Raw genomic sequence first — 22823 nt, 5'->3', positions numbered from 1 at the left:
AGCGAGATAGGCCTATATGGCCCACACTGCACGGGGTCCTTATCCCGCTTCAAGATCAGAGAGATCAGTGCCTGCGACATTGTCGGGGGCAGAGCCCCCCCCTCCCATGCCTCGTTGAAGGCTCGCACCAGCACAGGGCCCACCAGATCCGCATATTTTTTGTAAAATTCCACCGGGAACCCGTCTGGCCCCGGCGCCTTCCCCGACTGCATATGCCCAATCCCCTTGACTAGCTCCTCTAGCCCTATCTGCGCCCCCAGCCCCTCTACCAGCTCCTCTTGGACCTTGGGGAACCTCAGTTTGTTCAAGAAGCCCTCCATCCCCCCTCCCCTCGTCGACGGCTCTGACCGATACAGCTCCTTATAGAAGTCTCTGAAAACCCCATTTACTTCTGGCCCCTTCTGCACTATGTTCCCACCCCTCTCCCTCACTCCCCCAATTTCTCTAGCCGCATCCCTCTTGCGGAGCTGCTGCGCCAGCATCCTACTCGCCTTCTCCCCATACTCATAAATCGCGCCCTGCGCCCTTCTCCACTGTGTCTCCGCCTTTCTGGTGGTCAACAGGTCAAACTTAGCCTGCAAACTACGCCGTTCCCCCAGCAGCCCCTCCTCTGGTGCCTCCGCATATTTCCTATCCACGTCCAGAAGCTCCCCCACCAGCCTCTCCCTCTCCTGTCTCTCCCTCCTTTCCCTATGTGCCCGTATGGAGATCAGCTCCCCCCGGATCACCGCCTTCAGGGCCTCCCATACCATCCCCACCTGCACCTCCCCCGTGTCATTAATGTCCAGATATTTCTCAATGCTCTTCCGGACCCTCTTATACACCTCCTCATCCGCCAGCAACCCCACATCCAGACGCCACAGCGGACGCTGGTCTCGCACCTCTCCCATTTCCAAATCTACCCAGTGTGGCGCGTGGTCTGAGACCGCTATGGCCGAGTACTCCACTTCCCGTACTTTCGGGATCAGTCCCCTGCTTAATACAAAAAAGTCAATTCTAGAATAGACTCTGTGGACATGGGAGAAAAAGGAATACTCCCTCGCCCTCGGCCTCCCAAACCTCCAGGGGTCCACCCCTCCCATCTGCTCCATAAACCCCTTTAACACTTCTGCCGCTGCCGGCCTCCTACTCGTCCTTGAACTCGATCTGTCCAACACGGGGTCCAGCACTGTGTTGAAGTCCCCCCCCATGATCAGGCCCCCTGCCTCCAGGTCCGGAATGAGGCCCAGTAGGCGCCTCATGAGCCAGCGTCGTCCCAGTTCGGGGCATACACGTTAACCATCACCACTTTCTCCCCCTGCAGCCTACCCTTCACCATGACATATCTACCCTCTTTATCCGCCACCACCTCCGCCGCCACGAACGACACCCTCTTCCCTACCAGGATCGCCACCCCTCGGTTCTTTGCGTCCAGTCCTGAGTGGAACACTTGCCCCACCCACCCCCTTCTCAGGCGGACCTGGTCCGCCACCTTCAAATGGGTCTCTTGTAGCATTGCTACATCCGCCTTCAGCCCCTTCAAATGCGAGATTACTCTCGTTCTCTTGACCGGCCCATTCAGCCCCCTCACATTCCAAGTGATCAGCCGGGTCGAAGGGCAGCCCGCCCCTTTCCCCCGCCGACTAGCCATATCCTGTCACCTGTTCGCCCCGAGTCAGCCCTCCCTTTCTGACCCGCTCCCCATGGCGATGGCGCCCCCCCCCCCCCCCCACCCCTCCAGTCCTCAACTTCTCCTCCCTGGCCTTTTCAGCAGCAACCCGGTGGCCCCCCCCTTCCCCCCTCCCCCCTCCCCCCCCCCCCCCCCCCCCCCCCCCAGGCTAGGACCCTTCCTAGCCGCGACGCACCCTCCATAGTACTTCCGTGAGTCAGCTGGTTTACGCTGACCCGGCTGCCCCTGCCACACTCCGGCTCCTCCCGGCATGGGGGACGTCCCCCCCTTACCACCCCTCCTTGACCCCGCTCCAGCGCGGGAAAGGGAGCCATTGCTGACCACGCCCCTTACTCCCACCCCCCTCCCTCCTCTGCCCCGTGCGCGGGAAACCAGAGGAAAGCCCGCGCTTTCGCCCTGCCCCTCCCCGCCCCTCCATCTTCAGTTCCACCCCCGTCCCCGACCTCCCACCGATAAATACAAAACAACCAAAAACCCCACAAGAAACACATATCCCCGGCACTCCCCCCCCCCCCCACCATAACATTATAAATAACAGGAAAAAGAGAGAAAAAACTGGTATAGAGAACAAAAAGGGTCCAAAAATACGGCCAAGTGAAAATCCAACCAACAGAAAGCCACGTGTCCAGCTTAAAGTACCAGAGCGGCAACGACCGCCACGTATCCCCTGGTTCTAGTTCGAGTCCAGCTTTTCTTCCTGGACAAAGGCCCACGCCTCCTCCGGGGACTCGAAATAGTGGTGCTGGTCCTTGTAGGTCACCCACAAGCGCGCTGGCTGCAGCATCCCGAATCTAATTCTTTTGGCATGCAGCACCGCCTTCGTCCGGTTGAACCGGGCCCGCCGCTTTGCCACCTCCGCACTCCAGTCCTGAAAGATCCTCACCGTCGAGTTCTCCCATTTGCTGCTCCTCTCTCTCTTGGCCCACCTCAGCACCCTCTCCCGGTCACTGAATCGCTGGAACCGAACCAGCACCGCCCTCGGGGGTTCGTTTGCTCTTGGCTTCCTGGCCATTACTCTGTAGGCCTCCTCCAATTCCAGGGGCGAAGGGACGGCCCCTGCCCCCATCAGTGAGCCCAGCATTTCTGCCACATACCCCTGGAGGTCCGACCCCTCCAGCCCTTCTGCCAGGCCCAGGATCCTCAGGTTTTTCCGCCTCATGCGGGTATCCATCTCCTCCAATCGGTTTTGCCATCTCAGGTGGAGTGCCTCGTGCACCTCCACCTTTCCCACGAGGACCGTGGCCTCCTCCTCCCTCACAGTCATCTCCTGCTGCAGCTCCCGAATTGACGCCTCTTGGGTCGCCTGTGCCCCCATCAGCCTGGTGGTCGTCGCGTTCATCGACTCCAGCAGCTCCACTTTCAGCTCCGTGAAGAAGCGCAGGAGAGCGGCCTGCTGCTCCTCCGCCCATTTCCTCCAGTCCTCGGGTGCGCCGCCGGCCGCCATTTTGGAATTTCTTCCCCCGCTTTTTTCGGGGAGCTGCTGCCGCTTTTTTTCCGGCCCCACTTCGGGTGACGACCATAAATTTGACGGGGTTCTCCTCTGGGAACCTTCCCCCACCGGGAATTGCCGTTCCAGCGCCGTTAGGGGCCCTCCAATCGGCCCGAAAACACCTTCCTAACAGGAGCAGCCAAACGTGCGACTTAGCTGGTCATAGCCGCAACCGGAAGAAAAATAGGGTTATTTTATGAACACATTTCTATTAAAACCAAAGAAAAATAATATTTAAACTCTTAAACTTCAACCCTAACAATAACAGATTACATATAGTTTCCTAACCATAACACACGAGTTGCCATTAAACTGCACCTTCAAATGAACATATAGCTGTCATTCCACTTACACAGGTAGGTAAAGATGATACATTTACAAAGCAATGTTTCTGCTGTTAGTGAAGTTCTTTAAAATCCCTGTTCAAAAGCCTGACTCTGGGACAGCCTTCCATGGCTCATCTGTGTGGCTTTTAAAATCCTTCTCACTTGTTCAAAAACAGAATTCTTTCTCTCCCTCCAATCTTCGCCCAGCCCCTCAAACAAACATTCTCTCTGGTTTCTAGACGCGAGTCCACTATAGTTATCTTTGTTGTTTGATTTTCCATACCCGTTTATACAAAATAACAGAGCCATGCTATTGATAAACAACTAGCCTCTCATTTATAGACAAAAGAGGCCATCAGACTCTGTAATGGGCAGAAGACTGGTCAAACAAGAGTGTCCCGAAGGACAATGGATCTTGAGTGATTCCCTCCTGCTGGACAGGGGCATCCTGTGTATTCCCAGTGTTCAAGTCTGAATGGGACAATGCAACTCAGGCCAGGTGTGGTCATATCTCTTGGACTCCGTGCTAGCAGTTTTTCCCTCAGTCTGTTTAACCCCTAAATTGCCTACTACATCTTTGATCCCATTTCTGGACCTAATTTCCTAATATTTCCGTCACATACACTCAGGTTGGAAGAACAGTGTGTGGAATCTGTTTGGATGGAGCCAAGAAACAGCAAAAGGCAATGGACAATGGTTGGAGTGGTTTATAGGCCACCTAGTAGCAATGGTAACATGGGTCATGGTATTAATCAGGTGACCAGAGAAGCATGTAGCACAGGCAATAAAGTAATCATGGTCAACTCAATCTGCACATAGACTGGTTAAACCAAGTGAGCACTAATGCTGTGGAAGAGGAATTTCTGGAGTGTTCAGAATGGGTTTCTGGAGCAGTATACTGAGGATTCAACGAGGTGCCAGGCTACTCTAGATCTAGTATTAAGTAATAAAAAGGGCTAATTTATTTATAAAAGAACCTTTCGGGATGAGCGACCACAGTCTGATAGAATTTTACATTAAGTTAAGTCTGATAGAATTTTACATTAAGTTAAGTTTGAAAGTGAGGAAGTCTAATCTGAAGCCCTTGAATAAAGAAAATTATGAAGGCACGAGGGATAAATTGGCTGAGGTGGATTGTAAAAACACATTGAAAGGCATGATTGTGCATAGGCAATGGATAGTCTTCAAAGAACACATAGCATACAGCACCGATACATTCCTTCAAGGTGCAAAAACACAAAAAGGCTAGTCAACCATGGCTGACAAAGCAAGTTAAGGACTGCATAATATTAGGAGGAAAGACTTAGAAAGTTGCCAGAAATAGCAATAAACCTCAGGATTGGGAGGTTTTTAAGAATATTGCAAAGGGAAGCCAAGAAACTGAGTAAGAAAGGAAGAACAGAATATGAATGCAATATAGTAAAAAACAAAAACGGATTGTAGGTATGTAAAAAGGAAGCTTTTGGCTAAGACAAATGTGGGTACGTTACAGACAGAATCAGGAGAATTCATAATGGAGAATAGAGAAATGACAGAAAAGCTAAATTACTTTGTGCCTGTTTTCACTAAGGAATATACAGGAAATCTCCCAAGGGACGAGGGAGAATGTGGAGTTGAAGGAAATTAGTATAAGAAAGAAGGTTGTATTGGAGAAACTAATAAGACTGAAAGTTGATAAGTCCCCTGGACCTGATGCTATGCATTCCAGTGTTGAACGAAGTTGCTACAGAGATAGTGGATGCATTGGTGATCTTCCAGAACTCTTTCGAGGTTCCTGAGGCTGGAAGGTAGCATTTCTTTCTTTGAGTCAATTAATGCCCAATGAGTTTTCCCAATTCCAAAATGCCCTAGCGTTGGCATCTCATGTGCTAACTGCAGTACTTCCCTCTGACTCTCTAAGCACGGGTGAAGCTACAACCTTTACTCATGCCAAATGATCCCCCAAAAATCAGTCTACTCCATCCACTGGGAATTTCTTAACCACCCAACAACTACTGGACCTGACACTAAATCATACTCCAATTGTACTTCATACAATGAATGGATTAAGGATTAGCTCACCTGCAGAAACCAGAGTAGCAATAAACAGGTCATTTTCATGTTGGCAGGCTATGGTTAATGGGGTACCGCAAGGATCAGTACTTGGGCCCCAGCTGTTTACAATATATACCAATGATTTGGATGGGAGGACCAAATGTAATATTTCCGAGTTTGAGGATGGCATAAAGCTAGGCGGGAATGTGTGTCGTGAGGAAGATGTAAAGTGGCTACAGGAGAATCTGGACAAACTTAATGAGTGGGTAGGAACTTGGCAAATGGAATATAATGTGGAAAAGTGTGAGGTAATCTATTTTGGTAGATGGAACAGACATGTGCACAGTATTTCCTAAAGGGTAAGAATTTAGAAAGTGTAGATGTACAAAGGGACCTGGGTATCTTTGGCGTTAAGTCACTGAAAGTTAATGCACTTGCAGCAAGCTCTTCGGAAGGCTAATGGAATAGAATTGCTACATCGCAAGCCATTCGGCCCATCGAGTCTGCACCGAGCCTCTGAAAGAGCACTCCACTGTTGCCCATTCTCCATAACCCCGCGAATTGATCATGGCCAATCCAGCTAACTCACACATCTTTGGGACTGTGGGAGGAAACCGACGCAGACACGGGGAGAATGTGCAATCTCCACACAATCACCCAAGGCCGGAATAGTACCTCGGTCCCTGGTGCTGTGAGGCAGTAGTGTTAACCACTGCCGCCCTGCTGCCTTCAAAAGAGGATGAGTACAGGAATAGCGAGGTTTTGTTTCAATTGTATAGAAGCTTGGTTAGACCGCACTTGGAGTACTGTATGCAGTTTAGGTCCCCTAGTCTCAAAAAGGATAATTTTGCTATAGAGAGAGTGCAATGAAGGTTCATTAGACTTTCTCCAGGGATGGCAGGACTGTCTTGAGAGATCAGGCCAACTTGGGCCTATATTCTGTTGGGTTTTGAAGAGAGGTGATCTCATTGAAACCTACAAAATACTTAAAAGGAATAGACAGGCTAGTTGCAGGTAAGATATGTTCAATTAAGTTACTGTGAAAAGCCCCTAGCCGCCACATTCCGGCGCCTGTTCGGGGAGGCTGGTACGGGAATTGAACCGTGCTCCTGGCCTGCCTTGGTCTGCTTTCAAAGCCAGCGATTTAGCCCAGTGTGCTAAACCAGCCCCTGTGTAGGAGGCTGCATTGCTGGAAGTTCCACCTTCAAAAGGTGGTTCAGTCGGACAATAAAGATGTGACGCCATTGAGGAGCACACAGCTCCCAGGGGAGGTGGCCCTGGCCAATATTCCTCCATCAGCTAACACTATCCAAAATAAATTAATCACTCTGTCCGTGGGGAACTGTTGTGTTTGCTTACATAAACCCTGCTCTTCAAAACATCACTGTGTGAATCTCTTGGAGACAGTGTGAAGATGTGATAGGTATTACAGTGAAGTATTTCTCCCTCTTCAGTTTGATTTTACAATTCATAATCGTTGGGTTTACATAATAGTTTCCAATGACCTAATGTGAGTTTGAAGCTGATCGTCAGTTAAGAACACTAGGGTTAAATTCTTGGCATCTTCCACCAACAAGAAAAATACATGCAATAAAACTGATGATCAGGACTAAAAGAAGCTATTTAATGCAATAAATTCATACTTGAAAAATATAAATTTTACCTACCTTCCTTCAAACCATATTCTTCACCTATTACAAAATATCCAACTGGATTGCGAAGCTATTAATAGTGCCGATTCAAATCTGCGTGGAAGTGGCCCATCACCAAATTTCCTCAGTTTAACCTAGAAATTGACCCTTCACCACAGGGAACAATTTGCCTGAATCAGTTTTATAAATTCCCCTTATAACCCGGGGGAAACAACTTAGATTTCTGCAAAGGCTTTTCAAAACTAAAACAACCTCATTTCCTTAAGCTTTCCGGATTACTTGTACTTCTGATAAGTAAATCATCTCTCAAACCTCTCATTATGTCAATTATATCCTTCCTATGATTCAGAAAAAGCACATAACCCACCCCAATATGTGCAGGATACATTCAAGCCTTGGAGACTAATCAGAAAAGTGCAATGAGATTGATCTCAAAGATGCAAAGAAAGATTCCTGGGGTTTTCAGCTGTGAAAGGATGCATTCATGACGTGTTTGCCCTCACTATCAGATCACCGCCAGTACAGGGAAGGTAAATCCAAGCTATTTTAATCTAAACTGTGACACCAGGAAAATGAGGCACCATTCAAACTAGGAAATGCCAATTTTGAGAAGTTATTCACAAATAGTAACTAACATGTGAGATATACTGCAAGGTAGGGGAAATGAAGCCAAACCCTGGCAGCTTTTAAAAATCAATTAGATGCAGCAGTGGATTGAACAGTCTTCCTGAGCTGACCATCTTACGAGTTGGGACCAAATTCTTCATGCACTACAACCGTTTGTCTGTTAATTCTGTACTCTATTTTTTATATTTTAATCCTACCCTACCTTGAAAAATTGGGGTATTGTTTCATCTTCAACACAGGGTGGTTATCTGGTGGAGTGGATTGATGGTCCTTGAAATAACTCATGTAATGGGTTTTACAACAGGTGGGAGATTACCTCCCAGTCAGTGAAGATAAAAATATATCCCCTCCATCTCACCAAGATATCTGTGAAAAGGGAATCATGAGGAACAAATGATCAAGTTCGATGCTAGTCTTACCGGACAACACAGTTTCCTCGATTCGTAGCAAATATAACGATGGGAGCAATGCTGGACTCAAGTGCTCGGTGTAGGTATGTGAAGCATTCTATGTCAAGCATAGGAACTTCATCAATGAAGAGAACTCCTGGAACCAGCTCAGCGATGCCTTGATCAATGTACTTGTTAACAACCTTGTTAATCTCACTTCGTAGCTTGTCTGCAATGCAAAAGTTATTTTTTAATTTTAGGAAGTGAGAAATAATTTTTAAAGGATTTGCTTAATGTATTGAATCATACAAACATGCCAAAGGACCAGTAAAGGCCTTTTCCTCCAGCTGGGGAGCAGCCATGGAAACCCCCAACCCACGTCCTCATGTTTCATGAAAGAAATTATACAGTGCCTGCCACAATGTCCTATAAAGTGTAGCACTAGCCTACACAGACGTGAAGATTTTCTGGTTCATTCAATACATTACAATTGGTTTCTACACCTTGAGACTATCAAAAGAAAATACATACTGATCCCCATTCAATGACCACTGTTCGAAACTGGACATATTGGATTATGAAGAATGGAGTTTTGCCTGCAGTGCCCTCTATGGTTGAACACTTGGTTAATACAAAAACAAGAGAATGAGAAACAGGTATACACCATTCAGCCTCTCGAGTCTGCTCTGCCATTTGGTATCATAGCTGATCTGACTGTCACCTCAACTCCACTTTCCTGCCTGCCTCCCATAACTCTCGACTCCCTCGCTGATCAAAAGTCTATCCAACTCAGACTGGAATATAATCAGTGACCCAGCCTCCACTGTTCTCTGGGAAAGAGAATTCCACAGATCACCAACCCCTGGAGAAAATATTTCTCCTTCTCTCAGTTTTAAATGGTCCTAGACTTCTCCACAAGGAGAAACATTCTCTCAGCGTCCACCTTGTCCAGTCCCTTCAGGATCTTTTCCATCAGATCACCTCATTCTTCTAAACTCCAGTGGGTGCAGATCTGTTCCGGGTTTCCTCCACTCCAGGAATCAGTAGAATGAACCTTCTCCGCACTGCTTCGAATAATTATATATTTTCTTAAGGAAGGAGACCAAAACTGTACACAGTACTCTGGATGTGGTCTCACCAATGCCCTGTACAACTTCAGCCTATTTCCCCCACTTTTATATTCCATTCCCCTTACAATAACACCAACATTCAATTTCTGTTCCGAATATGCACCAGCATACCAACTTTGTGATTCATGTACAGGGGCACCCAGATTTCCCAGTGTTGTTGGGATCTGCAGTCTCTCTCCTTTCAAATAATATCCCATTGTTCTATTCTTCCTTCCATAGTTCACATTTTCCCACATTATATTCACCAGCCAAATTTTTGTCCACACAATTAACCTATCTAAGTTCCCCTGTAGAGTCTGGACTAGATTTATCGACCACCCTGCTGTGTGTTTCTCGGTGGCCCGCGCGCGGGATCTACCAACTGCATCATTGTCAACGGGATTTCCCGGTGACAGCAGCCCTCGTCACCAGGAACCGGGCGGCCATGTGGGATCAGAATTTCCCACCGGTATGAACAACTGGTAAATACTGCCAACTATGTCCTTTTGGCAACTTACTTCCCTACCTATTTGGTCACTGACACGTTTAGCAGCCATATATTCAGTTTCTTCATCCATGTCATTGCTGCAGATTGTAATTAGTTGAGGCCCCAGCACTGATCCTTGTAGCACTCCACTAGCAACATCTTGCCAACTTGAAAATGACCTAATCCCTACTCTGCTTCCTGCTAGCTAACCTATTCTCTAACCCTCTAACCATGCTGAAATGTTACCCTTACATCATGAGCTCTCGTCTTGTGAAGTATCTTTTGATGTGGAAATCCAAGTGCACCACATCTACAGGTTCTCCTTTATCCATGTTGCTTGTTACCTCTTCAAATAATTCAAATAAATTAAACATGATTTCCCTTTCACAAAAGCATGTTAGCCCTGCCCGCCTGTATCATTTTCTAAATGCCCTACTACCTCCTTAAAAATGGGCTCCCGCAATTTCTCCATGGCGGACCTCAGACTAACTGGCTTATAGTTTCCTGCTTTGGTCTCCTTTTCTTGAATCCAGGTGTTACATTAGCAATTTTCCAATCCTTTGGGATCTTTCCCGAATCCAGGGAATGTTACAAATTCATAACCAATGCATCTACTGCCGCTCTAGCCACTTCTTTAAAGACCTTCAGATGAAATCCATCAGGTTCAGGGGACTTGTCAACTTTTAGTTTGAACAGTTTCCCCCGTAACTTTTCCCAAGATATTGGAACTGTTGCAGGTTCCTCCCTCCCTTTTAATTTTCAAGTATTCTTTGCATTCTTTTGTGCCCCCTACATTGAAGATAGACACAAAATAACTGTTCAGTGCTTCCGACATTTCCTCATTAATTCTCTGGTTTCACCCTCTTTATAGACCAACACTCATTTTAATTGCCCTTTCGCTTTTTAAATGCTTGTAGGAACTCTATTTATTTGAATACTTCAAGCTAGCTTCCTTCAATGCTCTAATATTAATCTTTTTTTGTCTGATTATTCAATGATTTCTAAAATCGGTTCAATTTTCTGACCCACCAATAATCTTGTACTGTATTCTTTTTCTTTCAATTTGTTACGATTTTTACCTTCCTTAGTTATCCATGGATTGATTGATTTTTATTGGTGCATCCCTCTTCTCGAAGTTGTGACGATTGGGAGACTTTATATTGGAGTCACGGTGTTGGACAACTTAAGGTTTAAAAGCCTGGAGTTTGTGTGTGTCTGGCTGCTGTGGTCATGCATTTCAGAAAAAAAATAATTCTGTTTGGCAGGGCCTGGGTGTTTTTAGCAGCCAGAAGAATTGGCAAAGGGATGTGTTTTTTCAGTCTAGGCTAATGTACTGTGGTTTGACTGAGAAAGTCCCAGGGAAGTTGAAGTGTTTTGCAGCCTGCATAGAGAATTTGTTGATTTTTGGGGAAGTGAAGTCCCTTGTTTTTTTTGTTTTTTTTAAAGACCACAAAGCTTTCTTTCCCAGTAGGATAGTTAATATTTTAAAAGCAGAGCAGCCTTGTCTGAAAACCAGGAGGGGCTGAAACAACCCAGTTGAAGCAGCTATTTGAAGGCATTCAGCCAGAGTCTGGAGGGGTTCTAACAAGAGCCAGAATCTGTTCTGTAAAGCAAGTATTACTCTATGCACTGATGATTTTTAAGCTGGATTGAGAGCTGCATGTTTCTTTTCTTGTTGTTCAATGGGAAATTGAGGAGTTGTGTTCAAGGGGTAATTGTAAACTGTTCTTTTCAGGTGTGAAGTTAAAAGAAAATAATATTGTATTCATAATAAAGTTTTCTTTTAAAAATAGCAAAGCCCTATATCTTCATGCAATCACTTCTGGAGCAAATCATTCTTTCTGCAGTCTTACAAAATAGAGAGGTTTTGGTCCCGTCTCCGAGCCACTGTTCGGGTCTGGCCTGGGATCGTAATAAGTTTTTATTCCTCAATGGACTATCTTTGGTGAGAATTAACGCCTTAAATTACTGCCATTGTTTAGCTTCTGCCCTACTGATGCATCAAGAAAGGCCATGTGGCAATATAACGGAAGACATGGTCTTGGAGCTCAATCCAAGCATCTTAAAGAAAAGGGCAAAAACTGGGAAATTGGAGCTGGGAGGAGAACAGGAATCTGAACTGAAGAGGGTGTGCATGCAGTCTTAGGATTCCAGCTCTAGGATGTGATCCTATATACACAAGAGCTTCCAATCTTAATGAAAGCAGAAGTTCTTACATTGGAAAGTAGGGAGGGCAAAATAATTGAAGGGATCAACTTGTGGTTGCTGTAACAGCCAACTCAAAGTGACAATGAAGCAGGTTCTCCATCCACCCTCCGTATAGTTGCTCTATTGTGTGAAACACAAGCGGCGGAATTTTACCCCCCCCCCCCCCAGGGGGGTCGGAGAATTGCCCGGGGCCGGCGTCATTCCCGCCCTCGCCTGTTCCGAATTCTCCGCCCCCACTGAATCTCGCTGTGCCGGTCGACAGGCCCCCCCGCGGCGATTCTCCGGCCTGCGATGGGCCGAAGTCCCACCACTGACAGGCCTTTCCCACCGGCGTGGTTTAAACCACCTCTGGCACCGGCAGGATTGGCGACGCGGGCGGGCTCCGGGGTCCTGGGGGGAGGGGAGGGCGCGGGGTGATCTGACCCCAGGGGTGCCCGCACGGTGGCCTGGCCCACGATCGGGGCACATCGATCGGTGGGCGGGCGTGTGCCGTGGGGGCACACTCTTTCTTCCGCCCCCGCCACGACCTTCACCATGGCGGGGATGAAAGAGACCCACCTCCCCATAGCATGCGCCGGTATGACGTCAGCAGCCGTTCGCACCGGCTGGCGGAGCGGAAACACTTCCGGCACGGGCCTAGCCCCTAAAAGGTGCAGAGAAATCCGCACCTTTGGGGAGGCCCGTCGCCAGAGTGGTTCACACCACTCCGTCCCGCTGGGACCCCCCACACCGCCGGGTAGGGGAGAATCCTGGCCAAGATTTTGACAGAAAACGGACTTCCGGTTGCGGCTATGACCAGCTAAGTCGCACGTTTGGCTGCTCCTGCTACAAAGGTGTTTTCGGGCCGATTGGAGGGCCCCAACGGCGCTGTAAGGACAAATCCCGGTGGGGGAAGGCTCCCTGAAGAGAACCAGACCAACTTTATGGTCGGTACCCGGAGTGGGGTGGTAAAGAAAGCAACAGCAGCTCCCAAAAAAAAGCGGGGGAAGAAGACCAAAATGGCGGCCGGTGGAGCACCCGAGGAATGGAGGAAATGGGCGGAGGAGCAGCAGGCCGCTCTCCTGCGCTTCTTTACGGAGCTGAAAATGGAGCTCTTGGAGTCAATGAATGCGACGACCACCAGGCTGATGGGAGCCCAGGCGACCCAAGAGGCGTCGATTCGGGAGCTGCAACAGGAGATGACTGTGAGGGAGGAGGAGGCCACGGTCCTCGTGGGAAAGGTAGAGGTGCACGAGGCACTCCACCTGAAATGGCAGAGCCGTTTTGAGGAGCTGGATACCCGAATGAGGCGGAAGAACCTGAGGATCTTGGGCCTGGCAGAAGGCCTGGAGGGGTCAGACCTCCCGGGATATGTAGCAGAAATGCTGAGCTCCCTGATGGGGGTAGGGGCCGTCCCTTCGCCCCTGGAGCTGGAAGAGGCCTACAGGGTCATGGCTAGGAGGCCAAGAGCAAATGAGCCCCCGAGGGCGGTGCTGGTGCGGTTCCAGCGACTCAGCGACCGTGAGAGAGTGCTGGAGTGGGCCAAGAGGGAAAGGAGCAGCAAGTGGGAGAATTCGACGGTGAGGGTCTACCAGGACTGGAGTGCGGAGGTGGCAAAGCGGCGGGCCCGGTACAACCGGACGAAGGCGGTGCTACATGCAAAACGGATCAGGTTCGGAATGCTGCAGCCAGCGCGCTTGTGGGTCACCTACAGGAACCAACACCACTATTTTGAGTCCCCAGAGGAGGCGTGGGCCTTTGTACAGGAAGAGAAACTGGACTCGAATTAGACCCAGGGGATACTTGGCGGCCGTAGCCGCTCGGGTACTTTCAGCTGAATTCTCTGTTTGGATTTTGAACTCTTGCTGTGGTTTTTCTTCTGATGTTTTTTCCCCCTTTGCCAACTTCCCTTAGTTATTGTTATTGTGGTTATTCATGGTTATTTATGGTTATTTATGCTGTTTGGTAGAGGGCGACTGTTAAGTACATTGTTATTTGTTATTTATCTGTTATTTATAATGTTAAGTTGGGGAGGTGGGACGGGGGGGAGAGCAGATCGGGGATTTGGGCTCCTAGGGGGGGTTCTTTTACAGGCATGGACGGGGACGGGGGTGGAACTGAAGACGGCGGGGTGGGGTGTGGCAGGGCGAAAGCGCGGGCTTTCCTCTGTTTTCCCGCGCGCGGGGCAGAGGAGGGGGGAGGGGAGGAGTGCGGGGCGTGGCTAGCAATGGCGACCTTTCCCGCGCTGGAGCGGGGCCAGGGAGGAGTGGCAAGGGGGGGGGAGGCCCCCCCCGAGCCGGGGGGAGTCGGAGTGGGGCAGGAGCAGCCGGGTCAGCGTGAACCAGCTGACTTACGGGAGTACGATGGAGGGTACATCGCGGCTAGGAGGGGTCCTAGCCTGGGGTGGGGGGAGGGGGGTTAGGGAGGGACACCGGGTTGCTGCTGAAAAGACCAGAAACGGGAAGTGGAGGACTGGAGAGGTGGGGGGAGGGGGACATCGCCATGGGGAGCGGGTCAGAAGGGGAGGGTCGACCCGGGGCGAGCAGGGAACAGGACATGGCTAATCGGCAGGGGAAGGGGGCGGGTCGTCCCGCGACCCGGCTGATCACTTGGAACGTGAGGGGGTTGAATGGGCCGGTCAAGAGATCAAGGGTATTCTCACACCTGAAGGGACTGAAGGCTGATGTAGCAATGTTACAGGAGACCCATTTGAAGGTAGTGGACCAGGTTCGCCTGAGAAGGGGGTGGGTGGGACAGGTGTTCCACTCTGGATTGGACGCAAAGAACCGGGGGGTGGCGATTCTGGTGGGAAAGAGGGTGTCGTTCGTGGCGGAGGAGGTGGTGGCGGATAAGGAGGGTAGGTATGTGATGGTGAAGGGTAAGCTGCAGGGGGAGAAAGTGGTGATGGTCAACGTATATGCCCCGAACTGGGATGACGCGGGTTTTATGAGGCGCCTATTGGGCCTCATTCCGGGACTGGAGGCAGGGGGCTTGATCATGGGGGGGGACTTTAACACAGTGCTGGACCCCGGGCTAGACAGATCGAGCGCAAGGACCAATAGGAGGCCGGCAGCGGCAGAAGTGCTGAGGGGGTACATGGAGCAGATGGGAGGAGTAGACCCATGGAGGTTTGGTAGGCCGAGGGCGAGGGAGTATTCCTTTTTCTCCCACGTCCATAGAGTGTACTCCAGAATCGATTTCTTCGTGTTGAGCAGGGGGCTGATCCCGAGGGTACGGGAAGCTGAGTACTCGGCCATTGCGATCTCTGATCATGCACCGCATTGGGTGGATGTGGAAATGGGGGAGGCGCGGGACCAGCGCCCGCTGTGGCGGCTGGATGTGGGGCTGTTAGCGGACGACGAGGTGTGTAAAAGGGTCCGGAAGAGCATTGAGAGCTATCTGGACTTGAATGACACGGGTGAGGTGCAGGTGGGGATGGTCTGGGAGGCCCTGAAGGCAGTGATCAGGGGAGAGCTGATCTCCATAAGGGCGCATAGAGAAAGAAAGGAGAGGCAGGAGAGGGAGAGGCTGGTGGGGGAGCTATTGGAAGTGGATAGGAGATATGCGGAGGCACCAGAGGAGGGGCTGCTGGAAGAACGGCGCAGCCTGCAGGTCAAGTTCGACCTGCTGACCACCAGGAAGGCAGAGACGCAGTGGAGAAGGGCACAGGGCGCGGTCTATGAGTATGGGGAAAAGGCGAGCAGGATGCTGGCACACCAGCTTCGCAAACGAGATGCGGCTAGGGAGATTGGGGGAGTGAAGGAGAGGGGCGGGAAGGTAGTGCAGAAGGGGCAAGAAGTGAACGGGGTCTTCAGGGATTTTTACAAGGAGTTGTATCGGTCTGAGCCGCCGACAAGGAGAGGGGGAATGGAGGACTTCCTAAACAAATTGAGGTTCCCAAGGGTCCAGGAGGGGCTGGTAGAAGGGCTGGGGGCGCCAATAGGGCTAGAGGAGCTAGTCAAGGGAATAGGTCAGATGCAAGCGGGGAAGGCGCCGGGGCCAGATGGGTTCCCGGTGGAATTCTATAAGAAAAATGTGGACTTGGTGGGACCGGTACTGGTACGAGCCTTTAATGAGGCGCGAGAGGGGGGGGTTCTGCCCCCGACAATGTCGCAGGCTCTGATCTCCCTGATATTGAAGCGGGATAAAGACCCCGTGCAGTGCGGGTCCTACAGGCCTATCTCGCTTCTGAACGTGGATGCCAAGTTGCTGGCAAAGATCCTGGCAGCTAGAATAGAGGATTGTGTGCCAGGGGTAATCCATGAGGACCAGACGGGGTTCGTGAAGGGGCGGCAGCTCAACACGAACGTGCGGAGATTGCTGAATGTAATTATGATGCCGGCAGTGGAGGGGGAGGCTGAGATAGTGGTAGCGCTGGACGCGGAGAAGGCATTCGATAGGGTGGAGTGGGAGTACCTGTGGGAGACGTTGAAACGGTTTGGGTTTGGGGAAGGGTTTATTAAGTGGGTGAAGTTGCTCTACTCGGCCCCGACGGCGAGTGTAGTGACAAACGGGAGGAGGTCGGAGTATTTCGGGCTCCACCGAGGGACCAGGCAGGGATGTCCCCTATCCCCCCTACTTTTCGCACTGGCGATTGAACCGTTGGCGATGGCACTGAGGGGTTCAGGGGGGTGGAGAGGACTGACTAGGGGAGGGGAGGAACATCGAGTATCGCTGTATGCGGATGATCTACTGCTGTACGTGGCAGACCCAGAAGGGGGAATGCCGGAGATAATGGAACTATTAGCAGAGTTTGGGGACTTTTCGGGGTACAAATTAAATTTGGGCAAAAGCGAGGTTTTTGTGATACACCCGGGGGACCAGGGAGAGGGTATTGGGAGACTCCCCTTCAAGCGAGCAGGAAAGAGCTTTAGGTACTTAGGGGTGCAGGTGGCAAGGAACTGGGGGACCCTCCACAAGTTGAACTTTTCCAGGCTGGTGGAACAGATGGAGGAGGAGTTTAAGAGGTGGGACATGGTACCGTTGTCGCTGGCGGGGAGGGTGCAGTCAATCAAAATGACGGTCCTCCCAAGGTTCTTGTTTTTATTTCAGTGCTTGCCCATCTTCCTCCCTAGGGCCTTCTTCAAAAAGGTGACGAGTAGCATCATGAGCTACGTGTGGGCGCATGGCACCCCAAGGGTGAGGAGGGTCTTTTTGGAGCGGAGTAGGGACAGTGGAGGGCTGGCACTACCCAATCTTTCGGGGTACTACTGGGCGGCAAATGTGTCAATGGTGCGCAAGTGGATGATGGAAGGGGAGGGGGCAGCTTGGAAACGAATGGAGAGGGCGTCCTGTGGCAACACAAGCCTGGGGGCCCTAGTAACGGCACCATGGCCGCTCCCCCCCACGAGGTACACCACGAGCCCGGTGGTGGCGGCCACCCTCAAGATATGGGGGCAGTGGAGGCGACATAGGGGGGAAATGGGAGGTCTGTTGGCGGCGCCAATAAGAGGGAACCATAGATTCATCCCGGGGAACATCGACGGGGGATTTCAGAGCTGGTACAGGGTGGGCATACGGCAGCTGAAGGACCTGTTTATAGAGGGGAGGTTTGCGAGCCTGGGAGGGCTGGAGGAGAAGTTTGAGCTCCCCCCGGGAAACATGTTCAGATATCTACAAGTGAAGGCATTTGCTAGGCGGCAGGTGGAGGGGTTTCCCCTGCTCCCCAGTAAGGGGGCGAGTGATAGGGTGCTCTCGGGGGTCTGGGTCGGAGGGGGGAAGATATCAGACATCTACAAGATAATGCAGGAGGCGGAAGAAGCATCAGGGGAGGAGCTGAAAGCCAAGTGGGAAGGGGAGCTGGGAGAGCAGATAGAAGACGGGACGTGGGCGGATGCACTGGAGAAGGTCAATTCTTCCTCCTCGTGTGCGAGGCTGAGCCTCATTCAATTTAAGGTGCTGCATAGAGCTCACATGACGGGGACAAGGATGAGCCGGTTCTTTGGGGGTGAGGACAGGTGTGTCAGATGTCTGGGAAGCCCAGCGAACCATGTGCATATGTTCTGGGCATGTCCGGTGCTGGAAGGGTTCTGGAAGGGGGTGGCAAGGACGGTGTCGAAGGTGGTGGGGTCCAGGGTCAAACCAGGATGGGGGCTTGCGATCTTTGGGGTCGGGGTAGAACCGGGGGTACAGGAGGCTAGGGAGGCCGGAATACTGGCCTTTGCGTCCCTAGTGGCTCGACGAAGGATATTAATTCAATGGAAGGACGCGAGGCCTCCAAGCGTTGAAACTTGGATTAACGATATGGCTAGCTATATTCAGCTAGAAAGGATCAAATTTGCCCTGAGAGGGTCGGTACAGGGATTCGCCAGGCGGTGGCAACCTTTCCTTGACTTTTTAGATCAGAGATAGACGTTCGGGGTCGTGGCAGCAGCAACCCGGGGGAGGGGGGGGGGGGGGGGGGAGGGAGGGGAGGGGGGGGGCAGCAAGGGTCGTGGGGGGACACGCACGACTGTAACGCGGGCAAGCCTGCTCGCTGCTCATGTCTGAAACTGTAGGCTGCCTTGGTTGTTAAGGTTGCCGGGGGGGGGGGGGGGGGGGGGGAGGACTGGTGCGCGCGAGAGGGCGGGCGAGGGAGGGACATTTGCCTAGAGGGATTGTGTTGTAAATAATTTAAAAATTAGTAGGGGTAAATGTCTGTATGGAAAAACTCTTTCAATAAAAATTATTTAAAAAAAAAAAAAAAAAAAAAAAAAAAAGATTTTGACAGAAAACAATGTTGAAAAAAATGCTGCAATATGCCAGCCTCAAACTGCCTAAAGTATTTGGATGTTCAGAAGTGTCAAGCTTACCAATAAAACTGCATGAAAATTCAGGGCAGACATGGAACTGGATGAGATAATATGTTATTAAAGTATTGCCCATTACAGTGTTTAGTGCATAGATCATCTTGGATGTCGAGGCAGAAGCCAAACTTGGGCTGGTTAAATTTGAAGGCCAAACTATAAGGCTGGAGAATTAATTAATTCCTTGCAGAAGAGATTTAGGTGGGGTGTGTCGGGCAGTCAAACAGCAAATGGAGTTCAATATTGAAAAATGTAAAGTTTTGGTATATTAGGCAACAAAGTTATCAACACAGCAGACAAAGAAGCGAGCTAACTGGTTAAGAGAAACTTAGAAAGGTATCTGGGAAGAACAGTAGATCGGTCACTTGAACATTCAGCCAATATGCAGAAGTTTCAAAAAATTAGAATACCAGATAAATAACAAGTCTACAGAGTTTATATTGAAGATTTACTGTGAAAATAAGTACTGTAACGAACAAAGAATACAGCACAGGAACAGGCCCTTCGGCCCTCCAGGTCTGTACTGGTAATGATACCACCCTTGGTCAAAACCCTCTTTTGTGGGATTTATTTTTTTGTAATCTTTATCGTCATAAGTAGGCTTACATTGCAATGAAGTTACTGTGAAAAGCTCCTAGTCGCCACATTCCGGCACCTGTTCGGGTACACAGAGGGAGAATTCAGAATGTCCAAATTACCCAACAGCACGTCTTTCGGGATGAGAGAATCGTTGGGAAGGACTGCATTTATTGCCCATCCCGAATTGCCCTTGTGAAGGTGTTCAGCCTTCCTGAAATGCTGACGTCGATCTGCTGTGGATGCACCCACATTACTGTTAGTAAGGGAGTTCTCAGAGTTTGACCCAACGACAGCAAAGGAATGGCAATATAGCTCCAAGCCTTATGGCATGAGGTTTGGAGGGAACGTGCAGGTGGTGTTTCTCCCATGCGACTTGTCCTTCTAGGTGGTAGTTTGCAGATTTCTAAGGTACTGTCAAAGGAGGCTTGGTGAAATGAAATGAAAATGAAAAATGCTTATTGTCACAAGTAGGCTTCAAATAAAGTTACTGTGAAAAGCCCCTAGTCGCCACATTCCAGCGCCTTTACAGGGAGGCTGGTACGGGAACTGAACCGTGCTGCTGGCCTGCCTGGGTCTGCTTTCAAAGCCAGCGATTTAGCCCTGTGCTAAACGAGCCCCTGCAATTGCTGCAGTGCATCTTTTGGACGGTACATACTGCTGCCACAGTGCATCAGTGGTGGAGAGAGTGAGTGCATTAATTAGACTGATATACTTGAGGACACTGAGTGGGTGAAGGAGCAGAAGAGAAGAGATTTTTTTGTACTGAAGACCAACTAGACTGATCCCAAATGCCAAGGGACACCTTATGAGGAAAGATTAGAGAAGCTTAAATTCTTCTGACGAGAGGTCTGGTTATGGGTGACCTCACCCAGGAATGCAAGATATCAGATGGTCCATAAAATGATCACTAGATAAATGAAGTGGAAAGTTAGAATAACGTTCTAACAAGGGCAGCACGGTAGTACAGTGGTTAACACAGTTGCTTCACAGCTCCAGGATCCCAGGTTCGATTCCCGGCTTGGGTCACCGTGTTCTCCTTGTGCTCCGGTTTCATCCCACAATCCAAAGATGTGCAGGTTAGGTGGATTGGCCACGATAAATTGCCCTTAGTGTCCAAAAAGGTTAGGTTGGGTTGCTGGGTTTACGGGGATATGGTGGAGGTGTGGGTTTAAGTAGGGTGCGCTTTCCCAGGGCCGGTGCAGACTCAGTGGGCTGAATGGCCTCTTTCTGCACTGTAAATTATTTGATTCTATCATAACCAACTTGCAGCACAGTAAAACATGAACATTTTACTACAAATGGTTACTGAAGTAAAGACTACAACATGTCTGAAAGGGAATTAGATAAGTATTTGAAAAAGGAAGAGAATGAAAGGATACAGGGAAAAGGGATTAGAGCTGATAGCTTCAGTTGAAGTGTTAACACTGCCACAGGCGCAATGGGATGAATGATTTCTTTCTGTGCTAGAACTTCTGCAATTCTGATATTACTTCAAAGTAAGTCAGAGCAGAAGGGCATAAATTTAAATTAACACAAAGTACGTTTAAAACATATATTAATACATTCGTTGCTCAGAATGTTAAAGGTTTTGAATAATCTACTCAGTAAGCAAATAAAGTCAAAGTCTTTCGAAGCGTTCAAAATGTTAGATGACGAGATTCGACGAGCTTATCTTCAGCAGTGCCTAATGCACAATGCAATTAGCACTTCTGATGTTTAAATACAAATCGATAGAATTGTGCTCCCAATACAGAACATTTCACAATGACATGCTCTAGCCAAACTCTTAATTTCTAAATTTGACTGCTTCCTTAAATGTCCGTATTGCTGTATCAGCACATTAAATAAGGAGCCGAGGAGAAAAGAAGTCTGTAGATTCTTTGTCGTTCTGCAGTATTAAAGTACATACTGGATTATTGTCGGGGATGAAGGGCGTTAGTCGCTTTTCCAAATTCCCCATAAGTGTATAATGAGGAGACTCCAGTTTATAAGATTTTATCAGTATCCCCCAGATATCACATGACGGGTCGCATGCCCATAACCCGAATCCTGCCAAAGTACACTAATCAAAGGGTCATGGAGAACAAGCGTTTGAATCATCAGGAGAACTGCAGCCCCAAGTCTAATAATAATTAATAATCGCTTATTGTCACAAGTAGGCTTCAAATTAAGTTACTGTGAAAAGCCCCTAGTCGCCACATCCCGCTGTCTGCTCAGGGAGGCCGGTACGGGTATTGAACCCGCACTGCTGGCATTGTTCTCCATTACATGCCAGCTGTTTAGCCCACTGTGCTAAACCACCCACAGCTGTTTAGGGCTGTGTTCAGCATTTACGGAGAGACTCACCTGTAATTTCGGTCTTCTTTGGTTTCATTAGCTGCCCCATCATGGATAGGATGTCCTGACCTCCCTGGATCAACAGAAATTATGAAAGTTAATTCAGCCCAGGTAGAAACCATTGTTGCACACAAGTCTTGAACTATATCTGGAACACCAAAGACATTGCTGAGATAAAAAGACAAAAAATTTAAAAGCTGGAAACCTGAAAAATATATAGTTGAAAGGCAAGATCGTTTAATCAACATGTTATAAAGTTTTTTGCTAACAGACCGTCATTTTATACAAAAAATACAAACAGTAAACTAAAAACAGTGCTAACCACTGTGGTACCGTGCTGCCATTGAATTCCGTAGCATCCTTACAGTGTAGAAGGAAGCCATTCGGCCCATTTCACCGACCCTCTGAAAGAGCACCCTACCTAGGTCCACTGCCCTGCCCCTGCAGCACGGTAGCATTGTGGATAGCACAATCGCTTCACAGCTCCAGGGTCCCAGGTTCGATTCCGGCTTGGGTCACTGTCTATGTGGAGTCTGCACATCCTCCCAGTGTGTGCGTGGGTTTCCTCCGGGTGCTCCAGTTTCCTCCCACAGTCCAAAGATGTGCAGGTTAGGTGGATTGGCCATGATAAATTGCCCCTTAGTGTCCAAAATTGCCCTTAGTGATGGGTGGGGGTTCTGGGTTATGGTGATAGGGTGGAGGTGTTAACCTTGGGTAGGGTGCTCTTTCCAGGAGCCGATGCAGACTCGATGGGCCGAATGGCCTCCTTCTGCACTGTAAATTCTATGATTCTATAACCCAGTAACCTCACCTAACCATTGGACACGAAGGGGCAATTATGCATGGCCAATCCAGCTAACCAGACATTCTATGGGATTCTTACCCTTTTTCAGAAGAGAGATGGATCTCTGCCCAAGGTTCTTAGGAAGGGGACTCTGTACCCCGGAATCATTAAACATCCCCATCAATAACGGAACCAGCTGATCTGTAAACTTCTTGTAGAAGTCCACCAGGAACCTATCTTGTCCTGATGCTTTCCCTGTCTACATCTGTCCCAACGCTGTTGGAACCTCCTCCAAACCCAGTGATACCTCCAGCTCTTTCCGCAGTTCCTCCCCAACCTTGGGAAACTCCAGACCCTCTAAAAACTCAG

General features: G+C 49.5%; 1 protein-coding gene across 1 annotated transcript in view; it reads right to left on the bottom strand.

Annotated features, from left to right (window-relative positions):
- Nucleotides 1-22823, bottom strand: part of ruvbl1 (RuvB-like AAA ATPase 1) — a 61308-nt gene that overhangs the window by 21269 nt on the left and 17216 nt on the right. Inside the window, exons 6-7 of the mRNA XM_038812146.1 lie at nucleotides 21680-21743; nucleotides 8217-8415 (exon numbers count right to left, since the gene is read on the bottom strand). Coding sequence (XP_038668074.1) covers nucleotides 8217-8415; nucleotides 21680-21743 — 263 coding nt within the window. The remainder of the gene's footprint in view (nucleotides 1-8216; nucleotides 8416-21679; nucleotides 21744-22823) is intronic.

The sequence above is a fragment of the Scyliorhinus canicula genome, chromosome 11 (genome assembly GCF_902713615.1).
Source record: "Scyliorhinus canicula chromosome 11, sScyCan1.1, whole genome shotgun sequence".
NCBI lineage: Eukaryota > Metazoa > Chordata > Chondrichthyes > Carcharhiniformes > Scyliorhinidae > Scyliorhinus > Scyliorhinus canicula.
The sequence above is the reverse complement of the archived record's forward strand: the minus strand, read 5'-3'. Positions and strand labels throughout refer to the sequence as shown.